The sequence below is a fragment of the Corvus moneduloides genome, chromosome 20 (genome assembly GCF_009650955.1).
Source record: "Corvus moneduloides isolate bCorMon1 chromosome 20, bCorMon1.pri, whole genome shotgun sequence".
In the NCBI taxonomy this organism is placed as follows: domain Eukaryota; kingdom Metazoa; phylum Chordata; class Aves; order Passeriformes; family Corvidae; genus Corvus; species Corvus moneduloides.
Window position 1 is genome coordinate 2,460,301 of NC_045495.1, and position 17,873 is coordinate 2,478,173.

At 39.8% G+C, this 17,873-nt stretch overlaps 1 protein-coding gene across 2 annotated transcripts in view; it reads right to left on the bottom strand.

The window, feature by feature from the left end:
* The window catches only part of BRIP1 (BRCA1 interacting protein C-terminal helicase 1), a 50,698-nt gene that overhangs the window by 12,528 nt on the left and 20,297 nt on the right, over positions 1–17,873 (bottom strand). For both annotated transcript variants that reach the window (XM_032129992.1, XM_032129991.1), the window contains exons 15-16: positions 6,832–6,991; positions 6,362–6,483 (exon numbers count right to left, since the gene is read on the bottom strand). In XM_032129992.1, the coding sequence (XP_031985883.1) occupies positions 6,362–6,483; positions 6,832–6,991 (282 nt within the window). The remainder of the gene's footprint in view (positions 1–6,361; positions 6,484–6,831; positions 6,992–17,873) is intronic.

Sequence of the window (17,873 nt, forward strand, 5' to 3'; positions counted from 1 at the left end):
ACCCATTTCTTTTCTTTTACATCTGAAAATTCTTTTATAGAAGCAGCATTAAACAGTGCAGCATTTCACTCACTTCAAAAGCAGTAACAAGGGCTGTGAGGCTTAAGACAAATAATGCACACGTAAAGGCCTGGGTGAGTCACAGAACAAGCTTCAAACATCCTCACTCCTCACAGACCCACTCAAAGCTGTCTCTAAACACAGTATTTCCATTTATTAACCCACAGGAAAAAGATATTATGGCAGGATTTTATCTTTAAATGCTCCAAGTATTCCAAGTGCAGTATTAATACATAAATAATAAGGAATAAGAAAATGCTTATTAGCTGTATTTTACCAAACTAGAATCTGTAGATTACAGTAATTTATTAAGGTCATTCTAATGAGTTCATATACCTAAATTAGGTCACTAGACACAAATATAACACTTTTATTTTCACAGATAAATACTGCATTTCCTTATGAAACATCAACAACTCCCCCAAACTGTGAATGAGACATGATCAATACTTTGTACTGCTCAATTATCCTCAGGATGCTGTTACACAGAAATTGTTCAAGTGACCTTTTCTGCCTGAAAATTTCTATGTGCACTTCTAAAAATTGCCTTCCTTGGGTAACACTGAATAAAAAAAGGAAGCAATCCAGATCTCAGACTTGCTCTGTCTCACAGGGGACATGCAAAGATATTGGGATTGAACAGTGCAACGTGAATGGAGATATAATCCAAAATTACTGAGATTAAAAACATGGCACAAAAGTGGCAAATAAACTATATATGGGAAAACACTGCTGGCTTGCTTCCCCATAACCCAAAAGCTTAAATATGAGATATGACTTCAAGATAAGGGCAAACAAGCCAAAGACAAAGCCCTGTCCATCAGAAGTGGCCAGTCCCATCTCCCAGGGCAGCCAAGCAGCATTTCCTGCTTTGCGCAAAGCTCAATTCCTCTTATCCTGAACTCACCAGGTATTTCATGGCCATATCCTGCCCGGTACTCTGACTCTGAATCCCAGTCTGGGAGAGATGGGAAGCTTATGTAACACTGCAAGCACTGAACACTTTTAGTATTGTCAGCTACGCTGTGCGGCATCCCCAGATCCGGGAGTTTTTGGGTTTGACAAAGCTCGTGGCACATTCACCCCAGGCCCATCTACTCATCTCAGCCTCACAGGCTTTGAGGGGCTGTGAACAAGTGACTTGATTAAAATCTAATGCAACCAAAACTCCGCTCTGAAGAGAAAATTCAATCCATTTCCAGTGAAGCAGAAGTGAAAAAAATCCAGGAGGTTCCCTTGAGGTCCAGCACTGGTGCCTGTGCTCCGCATGCTGCGGCCGAGCTGGAGTGTGAGTGTCACTCATCCCTACAAATCCCCACGGTGAGAGCTTCACTCTCACAGCTTTCAACACACTCTGACAGCAAAGGAAAAACTTAAAGGTCACCACTACTTGCTAAGGACAAGATAAACACAAGAAAATCACTTGGAAATTTTTTGTATGGATTGGAAAAGTGAACTATTAAACGCAAAGGGAAAGTTTTGATTTGTAGGATTATTTAACTTCGGGATATATTCAGGGATGATTTTGTGATCTGGGCCAACATATTGACATTAGCCTGGCACCAGCAGAACAGAAATGCCATCCACTTGTCTTACCTGTCACACTGAACTCACATGTCCCCATTCCCAGCCACAGGAACGCTGTGCTCCACAGGATCTTATAGCTGCTCCCACAAATTCAGTCTCTCAAATAGTTTTGTTTTCTTAATTAACACAATTTCTGTTGGATGCAAGAAGAGTGTGGATGGCTTGGACTGTTTATGACCACTGTTATTTGCAGAAAAGTGGGAACTTTTAAGGGCTTTTAAGGTATCTCAGTGCTACCACAGCACCCATGAAAGTTTCAGAAATGGTTTTCTGCTCCCCATTTTCTATTTGTAATTTTTCTCACAGTACTGGAATAAAGAAGAGATTAAAAGTCTTCTATCTCTAAAAAATTCTTAACTTCACAGGGAATTTTCTACTAAATATAACACAACAATGACCTCCCCATAAAATGTAGTTTTCTGTACCAGTTTGCCCGTATTTTTTATTAAGAAGTGAAAATACATTTTTAAGTGGTGCAAAAGCAAGAGGAAATTAATACAGTGCAAGGGATGTTTCTCAACTCTGGTTTAGCATAATAATAATTTAATTAAATCAAATATTAAAATAACAATTTTCTTAGAAATCTTGCTTTTCCTCGAATACGGTAAATAAGAAATTAATTATTTCAGCAACCACTTATGTAGCACAAGTTTCTTTCTCCTTTCAAGGGACACAAAGCATATAGGCTTAAAAACTGCCACAAGGACTAGAAATTCAATATTGAAACATGCCATTATTCTGAAATGATAGAAATATCTCGATTTGTTGAGATAGGAGAAGAAGAAACTTCAGCCAAAAAGCTGCAAAATTTTTGTATCATTAAGTTACATAAACCCCAGAAAATTGTAATTGAAGTGATGTTTTCCTTCATGTTACAAGTTACGATACTGGAAACAACAAAGGAAATATTCCCCTATGGCAGCCATGGGAAATAATTCCCATTAAAGGCAAACTTGAGCAATGCCACTGCTCAGAACTCCCAGCCTTACCAAGTTTATTTGCCCTGCACCTCTGCTGATGTGAAAGAGTCTGACTTTCTGCATTTTCTGCTGTATTTTGGTCAAGTTCTCCTGGCTGCTCCATGATTAATTCACTCTACTGTAGCAGGATCAAAAGCATCTGGAGAGGTGGAAGTGCAGAAATGCTCTCTGGGATGGGGAGCTCAGTGCCTGCACTTCAGAGCTGCCCATTATCAACATTTCGGAGAGAGCTGCTTTAGTTTCAGCTCCCCAAGGTAAGAACAGTAAATTATGACTTGAACTAAACAAGTCACACTTGGCTCCAAAATCAGATTTTCCTACCTCTACTTTCAGGTCCCAGAGGTGGGCAGAGGAAATCCTGGTCACAGCCAAAGAAGTCATTTTTGGCTCTGAAATAAATTTTCCTGCTTCACTTGAGCCAAACTCTACCATTGAGAGCACCAGTGCTTTGAGCAATCCTTGAACATTTCTATTATTTTGTTTTAGCAACCTGATTCTTCAGCAATATGAAACCCTTTGCAATAACACAGAATTAGGGGTTTGGCCTCTTTCTTCAATCAGTTTTGTTTCTAATCAGGTCTGCTTCTGAACCTGAATCACTTCTTTCTCCCTAACACTGACAAAGTGTTTTAGATTCTTCTCTTTGTGAAACCCAGTGAACCTAAGACACAGTGTGCCTAAAATGTTGAGGTGAAACTAAATTACTCTCTTTAAAACCTCCACAGAAAATACTGTAACTTATAAAAGCACACAGTTACTTAAGGAATCCAAATGTTTGCCATTTAATACCAGGATCTGTGGCATATATTTAGCACAAACATATGGAAAAACTAAAATTGGATATTATTCATCACACTTGACAATGAGTTTCTTGCCCAAGATTGATGTCTGGATCCAAAATACTACACTTCAAAATATCTAAGAGAAGTTAATTAAGAGTATGTTAGCATCAGATAACACATATGTGGGATTATACATCTCTTGCTGTCACATTATTTATGTTCTCTAATATTACAGCTCACTGCTATTCAATCAAGTTACAAATCATAAAACATATTTAGAAAGCAGGTTGATCACAGACAAGTCATATTAATGGAGATGAGCCAACATCAAACTGCCAACATAAAATATCGGTCTCCAAAGGTACAATTCCACAAACCCTGCTGGTTGTGCTCAGTCCTGGGAGTATTAAAGGGATTACTCACACAAGTAAAAGCTCTGTGCAGGAGTAAGGGGTTATGGAATTGAGGCTTAAGAGGACTTTTATTAACCCAAAAAGCAGACATTCAAGTGTTTTTTCATGTAGAAGCTGAGCACTTTTTAGTGATTTAAACCAATCCCAGAAGGATATAATTCATGGATATTCCAAGGGAATTGTTAATCACTTGCATTTCCTATTTTTAAAGGAATGTCATTATTAATCATCTTATCAGTTTCCTTCTCTGGTACCTCTACTGAGCACCTATTGCTGTGTGAGAGCCACAGATGGACCTGTGTGCAGCATTTTCTGTGTAAATCCAACCTGACTTGTGTCACTGCATTTTGAATTTTACATCTGCTGAAAACTCAAGTCCCTCTCCAAAAGTTCCAGGGTTTACCCAGTTTTCTGCTTCACCTACAAAATCCAAAGAAACACCAACCAACTGTATCACAACAGCAAAAGTTGTAACTATCCTGTAAACTTTTAACTGCTGCATTTGGGAATTCCAAGTCCTTTCCTGAGCAGAAAAAGATGCTTCATCTTCCAATTTTCATTTATATTTCTACAAAGGTACTAATAACCTTCTTCAGCGTGACCCTCCTTCACTTTATCCTTCTTGCAACTCAACTGGTAAAACAAATGGGCATTAATCCAGAATTTATGGGGATCTGATAAACCTAAAACCTTGAGCAAAACAAAACCCTGTTCAATATAAAGATGTTTAAAATAAAAACCATTTCCTCCAGCATCCTGCAAGGAGCTCTGCCATGCAGCAGCTCTGCAAATCTCATGCTGAGAGACTGGTGCCTGCCCTTCTCTCATCCAGAATTGATCACTGCAGAGCTTTGGGCATTCCCATCTCTAAATAGACACACTCAAACCTTGAGCTGCTTGCAATTTGGCAGCTACTGTTTCTAGCCCTACTGAAAAATTTAGGGATTTTCTTCAGTCTAATTTAAAAAAATAGTTCAACAGAACTCTGATTTTTAAAATATAGGTATCTGAAATGGGCTGTACTGCCTGTGATTCTGTTATATGAAATATTTGGTTGAACTCAAGGTAAAATCAAAACATAATCCACTGTGAAGATAATTCATCCATGACACATTCTTTTCTATCTAATTTTGTATCATTTAAAACCCAAAACCACTGACTTTCAGGAAATCATTTGGCATTAATGGTAAAGTTCCAGCCATAAAACAGACAAAGGATTTCCAAAATACCATGTCAGCATATGCCCCTAAAACACAGCACTTCTAACTCTAAAAAGAGTGCAGAGTAGCCTTTGAATGCGAATGTTTTTACACTACAGTACAGTGCATTATATTTCAGAAGGACAAAAAACGTTGTGGCTGAATAAGTGCTCCAAGGAATTCTGCACACATTGGAAGAACGCTGCACTAACACAACCTCCCTGGTCCTTGTAGGATGTGGGTTTTTCCCAGCAAGGCTGGAATTAGGCACATGCTGCAGACAACAAAGAAGCCTTTGCTTATTCACTTAAGCTCAGAACACATCTCTCAAACCAAAGCTGACTCTGTTTGGCCTTTCAAGTGCGAACCTATCATTTTCCTGTTTGATTTGGCATTAGTCAGAACCAGAATCCAGCTGCTCCTGATATTTATTTATTCTCTGATTCTTCACTTTGTATCTTGGCTTCACAGAGTGATCCCAAAAGCTTGCAAAGGAACACACAGGACAGAGTAGTGACAGTGACTGGGAGTAGTGGCAGCAGCTCAGTGGCACAGACCACTAGGAGGAAGTGGTATTACAAACTAGCCAATAATAAACCTTTTTTTCAGTAAGCAGAAAGCCTAGAAAAATACTTTTCTATATATTTATTGGCTTTCTTTTCCTTTCAGCTATGAAGTGCCTGCTCTAATGGAACATCATCTGTCTGTCAGACAAGCCCTGCTCAAGTCAAAAGGAAGGAAGTGTTGAGGTGGGCAATTACACAGCAGTGCAACAGGATGCTGCTTTCACCACCTCCTGAAAAACACAAATAGTTTCAAATTTATTTAACTGGAGCCATTTCCAAATGCTGTTTTTACAAGGCGCTTACAAGTTTCTGCCTAAAGTTACACAAAGCTTGAATATTCCAAATAGTGCTGTCCTCAGTATCCAGGAAGAGTTTATGTTATGTCATAAATTCATGCTTCAAAATTGCAAGCTAATAAAGCAGCACAAGCTTGGAAAAGGTTTCCAGTTCCACTCTGTGCTGAAGTGGGGACATATAATTACACTAAACAAGGCAATGAGATTAGAAAGGTGAGATACTGCAAGCAGTGGGACATACACAGTCATATTGTAAAATAAAAACATAATTCAACAATCTTTATCTTTGCACCTGTTTTCTGCAATAACCTGCCTTATTTAAAGCAGTATTTAAAGCTGCTCCTCCTCTTACCTGTGCAAGGTAACTCAAAGAATTCAAATGGCATTGAGACAAGTTCAAGGGTGCACATAGAGGAAAAGTATGTTGTGCATATTTAGAGTTTTAAATATGATATAAAGTGCAACTCTGGTGTCCCACCTGAAGGTCCTTCACGTTTGGAAAGGGGATTCCGATAGTCACAACTGCCCTGGCATTCTCATCACAGAAATCCAGCCCCTCACTGACCTTCCCTCTGCACACAGCTATCAGGAGAGCTCCATCTGCAACAGGACAGGAGCACACAGATTATTCCAGGGAGGAGCTGAGGATCAGGAGAAGCTTTCACAAAAATGTTTCAAAGAGCTAAACTTAATATAGCATAATATACTGGCTGGAAAAGGTGAGTGGCTATAAAAATAGAGACTTGTTAGAAGGATGACATTATCTCCAGTTTGATCAATAATATTCTGATTTTGACTATCAAATAGCAAAATAATTTTACATTATATAATACAGTGGTAATTAAATATGCCAGAACAATGTGCATCTACAACAAAACGTTAAATGTTAAACCTTGAATTTTACTTGAAGAGTCTGCATCAACTATTCTGAACGTCTGAAAAATGTACCTTTTTCTCCTTTACTTTTGATTGCATCATAGTAGATTTTCAGCAGCTCATCAAAGTCACTCTTGGCCCCTCCCTGGGGCTCTGCAATGACTGTTTTAACATCCTCCAGGTTTCTCCACAAGCCAGTGTGCATCCAACGATCCTTTAACTTGTCCAGCATCTGAAAACCAACAGAAAAATCCATGCCAACCCCTTGGAACTGCTCAAATAAAGCAAACAAACATATTTCTTTCAGTAAAGTTATATTATTCAGCTTTTGAATTTGTAAATACAAGTTTTCCTACCATGCACAGAAACTCAGCTGTGCAGCACCTGGGAAACAGGGGGGGCACTTATTTTGCTAATTAGAAATAATGCAGATTTTTGAGTTATCAAAGAAAAACTCTCTAAACCTGTGACAGTGGCCACTAAAGAGCATCTTGTGGTATTCCTCAAAGCAGAGGAATGTTATCTGAAAAAAATGGAAGTTACCTGTTTCTCTGATTACCAAGAGATCCATAAGTAAGATCAGGAACAAATTCCAAATTAATTTGAAACAAGCCTTTATATCTTAAATTTCCAAAACATTTCAATTTTTGAAAATTTACATAGAGAAGTTGGGGGAAGAAATATTGATGTAGGATTTATCAGCCTCTCTGCTTCTTGAAGAGCTCATCAGCTTTGTTACACCTACCAAACTCTGAACTGTGCACATTTCACTCCAAACCAGAACACGTTCAATTTTTGCAAGCAAATAAACATGTTCCACATCTAATGCAAATAGTGAAAATGTGTGCTGCATTATAAAAATCAAAGGCTAAAATTAACACAGAGCCTGAAGTCAGCTAGGTGGGGGTCATTTAGCAAATGCATCCATTTCTACAATGAGTTCTATCAAGTCAGGGAGCAAACAAGTCCCTCCTTCAGCTGCACAGCACTGCCTTTGAGACAAGAGCAAGGCAAGCAACACATTCCAGAGTGAACCAAGGAGATCTGGTTCAATGGACAGGATTAAATCCTTTCTTTCACCCTTTTGCTGTTCAGTGATCTTTAGCATGTTACTGACTCAGTGCAGTTACTGAGGTTCATATACAGAGGTTTAAATTCACAGATTCTTCAATAAGGGCTGTGCTCTTAATGTGTCTGCACTTCCCTCAACTCCCCTCCTGAAGACTTTTCCATATTTTGCTCCAGGCTACATAAACTCTCCATCTGGAACCTGCACTTGCCCTGGTGCATTCCTCCAAAAGCCACAGCATCCCTTCACTGCAGCCCACTTGTTTCCAGTGCACTCCAGCCAAGATCTCAGGATCTTGAAAGGGTAATTGTTACAAAAATAATCTGTCCCACATCCAAATACACAGTTGAAGTGCTACTGTGAAGCAGAACTAATGACAACTAATTGTTGTCACATTTGAAAATTTATAGGAAACTGGTTACAAGGCCCTTTGCATTTTTCATGTCCTCAGCATTAAAGATTTGAACTCATTCTCTGACATTAAGAATCTGGATGGGTTCCTCACAAGAGGGGACAAATAGTCTGCTATTCTGCATTTTCCCTGCTTTGCCCCAGCCTCTGCTCAGGGAATTACTCTTGCTTTACTACTGATGTGACACCATTAGCAAGCAAGCATAGAGAGAGTAAGTAATGAGTAGTAGGAACAGTTTCCCCCCACACACAGCTGTAACTGCAGAATAAATCATCTCTGCTAAATGTGTCTGTGCTCCTGTTTGTCCCCTTCCCTCCCAGCTCTATCATTTCCTGGCAGCATCCTGTCTGTAATCTCTTTTTCTACAAAGGTTGTAATACTGTGACTGAGCAATGAGCGTCCATCTTGCCATCCCAGCCTGCCACTGTGGCCTCAGTTCTTGGATGTGATGTGGAGATAATTCTGGGAAAGCAAAGAATCAAACATATTACAGCTCTAAGTACATCCATTTGGGATCTGCCAGGGCCTGTAACATCATTAACTTCCCAGATTTCATTCCTCCTCCTGTGGAACTGGGGGCTGCCTGGGCCCCCACTCAGCAATCCCTGCTGAGAGGGCTCCTGGCACTGCCTGCTGCTTGCCAGGCATGCCAAGGGGAGCCCAGGGAGAGAACACAGACAGCAGATACTTGGGTAGAGCTGAATTTCACATTTACATTCATAATAAAATTATCCATGCTTTCATTTCTAAGGGTCACTCACCCTGATTTTCTCCTCTCCTCTCATCCCACCCAGTGGTATTTCTCACCAATGCACCCCTATGAAATGTTCTTGCCAGAAGGGCAAGATCCCTCACAAAAATTCCTTAGACCCTCAATTCCACTGTATTCCTCTCATATTTGAAAGAAGTGAAACTCGTATTCATAGCTGCAAAGATGGCAGGAGAAAACCTTTACCCAAATTCTTAAGAAAACATCTGCTCTTTGTGGGTTCCCCAGCCCCTCCAGGCAGGTCTCTCTTGGACCACAAGAGCTTCAGGTTTCTTGTTTCATTGACAGCAACCATCACAACAGAAAATCTATGATTTTTGAGGGAAATATAGGAATTATTCATGAAATCTTTGGCAAGAATGGAGCAATTCATTTAATTCACACAACAGCTATTACCTCTTCCATTAATGGAGTTTGCTAGATATGGAAACTTTCCTTGTATCCACAAAAACACAGGACCCATGGTATGGACAGACACTAAAACAACAAGAATTACGGAGCTGACTGAATACAAATAAATAAAATATAGAACACACACATGCCTCAGAAGAGCCAGGAACCAAGTGCGGGTTTCTCATAAAAAATTATTTCACTTTGGGTTGGAAAAGTGCAAATGGCAGCAAGATCTAATGCCAGGAATCACAGGAAGGAACCATTAATGCCCCCAGTCAGTCACTCCTCCTACCCAAGGGAATAATAGTTCCTGCACTGGAAGGCAGCCTGCGTATATTTTATTAAATCCCTTAAAAATGGATTCTCAAATGGTTTATTAACAAATGGTCTTCCTTCAGGAGAGCAGAAAATCTTGTTAGAAAGAATCTGTCATCTTCCCATGCACTGAAGGATGTTTACTGGGATAGCTTTTCCCTTTTATTCCTTTCTGCAATTTAAAGACACCTGTAAGCTCTGATCCATAAAAACCTGGAGCTCAGTGTTTAGCTCTACCATCCATCTATGCCAGAATCCCCTTTTTAAGCAGCTTTTGAAGTATTCTGGAAGTTTGGGGAGGAGGGGAGCTGTTTTCTCACCATCTCCTTCCATTATGCTGCACTCCAAGGCCAAACCCTCCCATGTGTGCCCACAAAGGAGAAGCTTTGCCCCTTTCCATTTGCTGCTTTGTTTTACACAGTGCCAAAAATCACATTAGGGGGGCTCCCAGGTCATGAAACAAACCCAGAGATTCGTTTAATGTATTTTACCCTAAGGCAAGTTGACTGTAATTTCCAGCATTGGATCAAACTTGGGGAGTTAATTTCAGGTTGCTGGGGATGTGCTTTTCCTACAGGATCCATCACCTCCTGACAGGGAGTTGTGAAGTAGAAATTAGCTGAGAAGAGAGAAAGTCTAACAGAAAAATTCTGGCTTATTTTAGCTCTTGTCCTGCTAATTTCTTTACACAAAATATTCCTTAGATATTTTAGCACTGATTCACATCGATCACACCTTGCCAGCAGAGAAAAAAAGATATCACAGAAATAATCCCTCCATCAAAAAGTTCTTGGGGAAGCAACAAAACACCTAAAAATATCCAAGGAAGCTCCAGAGTAGTACAGGACAAAAAGGATAATGACCTTAGCAGCACCTGACAGCAGAGTAAAGTAGCTCTGACTTTACTGGATAGTTTAACAACTCTTAACCATTTAACAACAATTATCAGTTACAACTGCATTGTGTCCTTGTGCACCTGTAAAACCACAAGCTGTCTGGTTTCCCCTACATTTATACAGCAACTGGACAAAAGGTATTCCAAGGTGAACAGAACTTACCCCAAACGTCTTGTAACCCTCTTAAAAATCTGCCATTATACACTGAAATAACCCCACTTCTTCAAACTTTGCTATTTTTTCATCTTGGTTCTATGTAATGATATGAAGTTGCACTTTTCATTGTTATTCAAATATTCAGGTAGTTGGAGGAGAGAAAGGGAAGAGCCATTAGGTTTGTCTTAATAAAAATCACAGTATTGGCACCACTGTTAGTGCAAAAAGTCAGAGCTTCCCAAGGGACCACCACTGATCTAAAAGCCTTTTCCCAAGCAGAGCTCTTCCTGCGTTTGCTCCCAGGATTTTCTTTGTGAATAAGCACTGCTTCAAATCCAAGCGTGTCTCCAGTGGGCTGGAAACGTGTTTGAGGAGTCAAACAGAAGTTCTACAGGCAGGCAGCACAAAACTTCAGAGATGGCAACAGGAGCTGTGGCTGAGCTACTCCAGACTGGGCTCCCTCCAGGAGAACTTGGTTCTGGTAGAGCCAACATTTTTGTCTGCATGCACCGTCTGGGAATAAAAGGGAGCAACTGGGACTGAAAGGGAGCACTGACACAAACCAGGGCTCTCATCCCACCCACCAACATGGAAAGTGCCACAGAGACTCCCAGTGCTGCTCTAACCATTGCTCTGCAATGTTTGTATCTTGCCAGAAAAATAACAGGTGTCACAACCAAAGAGGCTTCTTTTTTTAACTCTGCAGCTACTGAAAACCCAGAAATTCAGAGAGACTGTTAAAAAGAAATGCACTTCCCTTGTTTTACTACAAAATGTTTCCCACCATTTGAGCTGTCTGCAAAAAAACCAAGTACAGGTTTTTTTGTATCACAGAACAACTCAACCTCCACCTGCATCAGCTGCCTCCTCTCTTCCTTTCAGTAAAAATAAATATAAAAACAAAAAAACCCCTATCCACTCTGACAGGCCCTTCTGCAACTTTAAGCTGTTAGGCTGGAGGACATCATATTTTCCACTCAAGTAATCCTCTGATGATCTCAAGGCACAGATGTTTTTATAATGGCTCTAATTCCAGAGGTATTGCATTCCCTTTCAAAAGCTGCCAGGAGGATATTTGCTGAGTCAGCTGCTTACCTGCAGCTGGAAGTTTTTGTTCCAATCCCTCTCCCTCCGGTCCCAGGAGAATCACCTGGATGAATGTTCTACTTCCATTATGAAAGGATGGAACTGTCCCTATATTAGTGATAATCCTAAAACATATTCAGTCATTAAATCAAGGCATTGCTTAAACATAGTGGCCCTAAATTCCTGTTATTTCAAAGGAACCCTGGAGAGTGTATCTGGCCAGACTTCACCCACTTTTTCTGGTATTACAGGTACCTATTAAATTAGCTTTTTCAAGCATTAAGATGGCTCGGAAAAGTAGAGAATTAGCAGAAATTATTTGACAGTTCTTGAACAAAAACTTTGCCAAAACTTGGTACCAAATGACCCAGAATCCTACAGGAAACTGAACTCCAGGAATATTGGAACTCTTCGCTTCGGGGAAAAAAGAAGACTTTACAATGAGTTTACCACTGTGGGGTCATAGGATCACTAATTTATTCCATTTTCATCTTTAGTTAAAAAAACAAACAAACCCCAAAACAAAAGCCAACAACAGCAACAACAAAATATTCCTTTGAGGTTAAAAGTGAACAGAAAGGAAACAACAGAAGGAAGAAAGGAAAGAGAGTGATGGAATGGGAATAAAAGATTGAAGGGACAAGAACAAACTGCCTGGAAGGATTGGTGTGAAAGGAAAACCGAGTTTCCTTCCAAAAATACGAGGGAAAATATTTGGGCTAACGAACCAGTAAAATCTAATGTCCATTATCCCCATCTGTCAAATCAATTCGGAACAGCACCCTCGAACTATTAAAAATAGCCCCATAAAAAGCTCAACAAGAGCAAAAGGGATGGAAAGCAAGCAAAACAACCCAATCACATTTATCAAAATCACCAAAAACATTATACACTTTGAGAAGGAGTAAAAGAATATTCACCTCTGGGCCACAAATCATTTACCCAACTGGTAGAAATAATTTACATTTCATATTTTTTCCTTCTTGATCACACCATACACTTTTTCAAAAGGTCATTTTAATCATATTCTTCATCAAAAAAAGAGAAAAGCTTCAATTTTGCTCAACACCCAGACATTTGCACTGCTTTGGGTTGGGACTCCACCAGCCAAGAATAACTGAGGCCATTGAATTATTTAAGCAGTTGTTTGCACTCAATTAGATTTTCATGAAAGGTTAAGCAAGAGACTGATTCACAGCCCCTCCTCATGTTATGGGAGGGTTCTAACACAGGACAAGGTATTTAAAGTTCATTCATTTGAACGACTGAGCCAATACGAAATGTAAACATTTTTTCACAAGAAAAGGTATTTTAAACTTCAAATTTCATTTTCTCAACTTCCAAGTCTAACAAATTTCATTTCAAGAGAAAGTAAAAATATCTGTGCCAAAATATTTCATTTTTGAACTAAAATTTACTATCAAAACAGAGCCTTAAATTCCCACTGTTAATCACCGTCCTCACCACATCTCCTGGGAAAAAGCTGCCCTGGATTGGAAATCCGTAGCACTGTGCTATTTCAGGAGATTTTTCACTTAATCTCTCTCACTATTTCCCCACAGCAGAAAATGAGTTTGAAGGATAGAACTTTAAAACCATGGAAGTGTGATTTTCAAGAACTTCCATGGAAAAAGGTGTCTTTTTAAATTGAGAAGCACTGTACTTATTTTCTCAAGGAGAATTTTAAACAAACATGAAATAAACCCAAATATTTCGGACCAAGAATGGTGTTGAGATCCCCACATATGGTGGGAAATGTGGGGTAAAACCTGTGCTCGTCTACACAGACGCTGCAGGGGAAATGAAAAAAAAGGAGGAGGAAAAAAAAAAAGAGATAAAGCTACTGTGCAACTCAACTCCATAATTCAATGAAACCCTGACCATGGTGAAAAACTCTGTATTATGAACAAGATTCTGATCACCATGTGCACACTCCAGCACAATAAAAGGTGAATAATTCATCATCATTTTCAAAGGCAAAGTATGCATCACTCAACTTGGGGGCAGCACGGGGGATTTCACCGGTAGGATTTTTCTTTGGGGACAATGACAAAGTGCCGCTCACCAGCAGGAAACTGAAGCACTGAAGTGTGTTCCATGTGCCATAAATCAACACTGCAGCCACAGGATGTCTCTCTGGTACCAACATACCATCAATTTTTCAATAACCCCCTTAAATAATGGAAAACGTGAACGGCGACAACAGTAATGAAAAATGAAATGTTTTGCACGCCAAAGACTTTAGAATAACACAGTTAATATGTTGCTTCTACAGCTAAAGAAGCTTTTTTATAGAAATCTTCTCCCAAAAAACCCAACATGTTTGCCCCCCAAACAACCTGGAGAGTCTTTGTCCAGTCTTTGAGCTTGGTGGCAGCTGTTTAGGAACAACCTGGTTCAAAATAGGGTTTTTCTTTTGTGGTTTTAAAACTAACCAAGATAACAAGTTCTGTGTTCCAGGAACTGCTTGTACATCCACCCTAGGCTATCATTACACCTTCCCATTCCAGGGAGAGAAAAGCCTTCATGCAAAGAGACCTCTCCAGAAAAAAAATAATTTTTAAAAGGATGGTTTAGGTCCTGGTCTGGAATAAAAAAGAAAATTATTAACTGGCCATGGATGAAGTCAACATCTCCACTGCTGCCCTTCCCCAGCCAAAAGCCAAGCTCAGTCATCTCTGACCTCTTCGTGTTTTCAGAATAGAGGAAAAAAAAATAATACAAGGTTGTCTTAGTGGCACATCAGCGGTGAAGCACAGAACCCCTGGGAAAACTGATCCAAAGGGAGGAGCAGCCTAATCCCAAGCCCAGGGCCAAGCACGGCCACGCTGCTCCCCCAGGAGCTGGAGACAGGCAGCTCCTGTCACTGGGAACCTGCCCCAGCCTGGCAGAGTGACAGCTCTGAGCTGCCTCTCCTCTCTTCCCCAAGCCCCGTGTCCCAACAGGAAATGCTTAATATCCCTCTACCACATATATTAAACAATTCCAAATAAATAAATAAGTAAGGTATTTCTTCCAAGTAGCCAACTTTATCCCTCCTCCCTCCTTCCCTTCTGTCACCCTAAAAAAAACTTAGAAATAAATAACAGACTTTTGTAATTCTTAGGAAAATAATTTCTCACCTCATGATCGTAAAAGTTGAAGACAAAGTTTTTAATAGCACACTGCAAGTTGGTTGTTTCGAAATATTTTTGCTAAAAATCAAGCCACTAATGAGCTGTAAAATGAATCAAAATGCAACGAATACTCTTCAGAATACATCACTCACTAATTAAATGTTCTCACCAAGAAGCTTGCTTACCCAATCAGGAACTAAAACTGAGGCATGATTTTTCTAATTTTCTAAGACACAAGTTGATGGCTCCCAGACCTCCCAATGATGTAGAATTTCTCTGCATTTAAAATGGCCCAAGTATTCCTTTCAATACATTTAATATTCAGATTTTTGTATAAGCTGTTACACTGCTGATGCAGAACGTGCTCCCTAAATATAACCTTTCCAGTTATTTTCTCTCATGTCTGGTATTTTTCACACATGAAGAAGTCACATCTCTCCCACATCAGGCAGTGAATCTTTCACAGACATAGCAAAGGGACCAAGAACTCTGCAGGTTGTAAAGGTTCAGAAATAACCAGGGCAACATCACCTTCTTCTCAAAACCATAATTGATTATGGATATTATTCCCTGTTCACAACCGCCTTCTTTCCCTCTAATTAAAAGCTCCTGAGGAAAAAGACATGTTCACTCTGTTATTTACTATTAGGACTCCATCATTCACAGAGTGCAAACTTCTTGACAGTGAAAACTCATTTTCAATGCAGTTCCTACCTAAATGGGAGGAAAAATATGCAAGTAGAAAGTGTTAATTACAAGGGAAATTGGAGCATGTGTTAACGAGCTACAACAATTCAGCTTGCAGCACTTTGACAAGTCAGAGCTCAGAAGTGAGAAACAATAATAGATTTTTAGTTTACTTTCCTGATGCTGTCTGCTCAGGGTATTTAAATTAACAGTGTAATAAAATATTAAACTGCCCAGCTCTCAGGGTGTGAAATCCGCAGGCCAAACACTCATCTGCCAGCATGGCAGATAATTTTTTTAGACATAATATCCAATAATCTGCCACGACTGTCGCTCCGGATTGGGCTTTATCTGATGAGCAGCACCAGCAGCAAGGATCTGCTCTGTGTAAAAAGCAAGCGCCACAGGGCACCTGAATAATTGCACAGCCCTTGCTGGTCACCACAGCAGTTCAGCAAGTCATGAGCAGCCTGTTTGTTCATTCCTTGCAGCCTGTAATTCACAAAGAGAATGTGGGACCCAAAGCAGACATGGGAATTTCCCCCGGGCCGAGGAGAACATTCCAGCACAAGGAGGAACACAGTGGGAGGGAAGGGTCTCAGGGCAGGGACAGGTGCACATGGACAGCAAACAGCTCCAATCCCATTGCTGCTGAGGCTCTGCACAGCACCAGGAGTCACAACAGGTCATTCCTTTCATATCACCTCACCCACATTTCCAGTCACTCAGAATATTCACCCAAGTGCCTCTCCAGTTATTTAGTTAATTCACAGTCAGACAGAGCCAGTTAAGGATGCTGCAAACTCACACCAACAGCTTCAGAACATCAGCCATAGTGAAAAAAATCAGAATTTCCAAAGGAGGATCTTTACAGATTCTCCAATTACCGTCAACCACTGGAAAACATATTTAAAAGAAAACAAACATGAAAATGTTTCATCCCTGAGACTGGGGGGAAAAAAAAAAAAAATCTTGAATGTGCAATATCATCTCTTCCCTTGAGCTGTCTGACACTTCTCTGACCTCCTGATGAGCCACCTCAGTTCACAAGGCCACCTGGAAACTAACTAGGAAAAAAATGAATATAAAGGATAAAAACTTTTCCTTTGTTCAGGAGATCCACAGAATAGCACAAGAACAGTCACGGGGAAAGGGGGAAGAACCTAAACATTCAGCCACAGGCTCCTGGATCATCTCCTCTAAGGTCTCAAAGCATCTCTAACATTTGGATTGTCTTCTAATTTCCCAGAAATCAGGAAAATCACTCCATAATTGGTGTGTACATCTATGATCCTGTCATACAATTTAAGAAGGAAAACACATTTTGCAATTATTCAGATTGTCAGTTATCCCCAAAGGCTAAATTTTACCTTGGCCTGCTGTTGGTAACCAAGCAGTGGGGAAAAAACAACCACCAAAAATTACAAAATTCAGACAACTCAAGGTCAAAAAATTCTAAGTGAAAACCTTGTAATAAATCACTATAAAAGTTTAGGAGAACTTCAACTACCCAACACTTCAGTTATTCCTTTGCATAATCCAGCTCTATTCTGGCTGTGAGTTTGCTGTAGCCTCTGCAATTCCACAAGAAATGATCCTGCCAGGGTGTGAACTGCCAGCTCCATCTGCAAATTTAGTTTGGCAGAGTTTGATTGAACTGATGACATTAAAGATAAATATTATATACCTGGTTATACAAAAACTCTTATTCCAATTATTTTTGTATGGACTTTATTATTCCTTCTGCTACTGTTTTATTCTATTTGAACCAATTTCACGATAGTGCCCAAGACAGCAAAGTGTTGTGAGGGAATGGTTAAAATCTTCCCTCTCACACAGGGAGTTTTACAGACATTTCTATGCCCAAGTCAATGGGAAAACTGTAGACTTCAGGAATCACATTAAGATTTACAGGAGCTCTTGGAGCTCTCAGAAGACACCTCAGATAATTCTATTTTTGGATGACTGTGAGAACCTCAATAGCTAGACAGTTTATATGACTGATATTGGAATGATGGAAAATAGAGAATTAAACTGAAAGTAGATACTGTATATGATTAATGGGAGAAAAAAACCCCATAAAACATAAAGAAGTTGAGATAAAGTTCAAAAAGAAAACTACCAGTGCAGGGGAAGAGCAAAAAACAAGCAATGAAGAAATAATAACAGACAAGTAAAACGAAATTTTATCTATGTTTATTAGGTGCAAATGTTG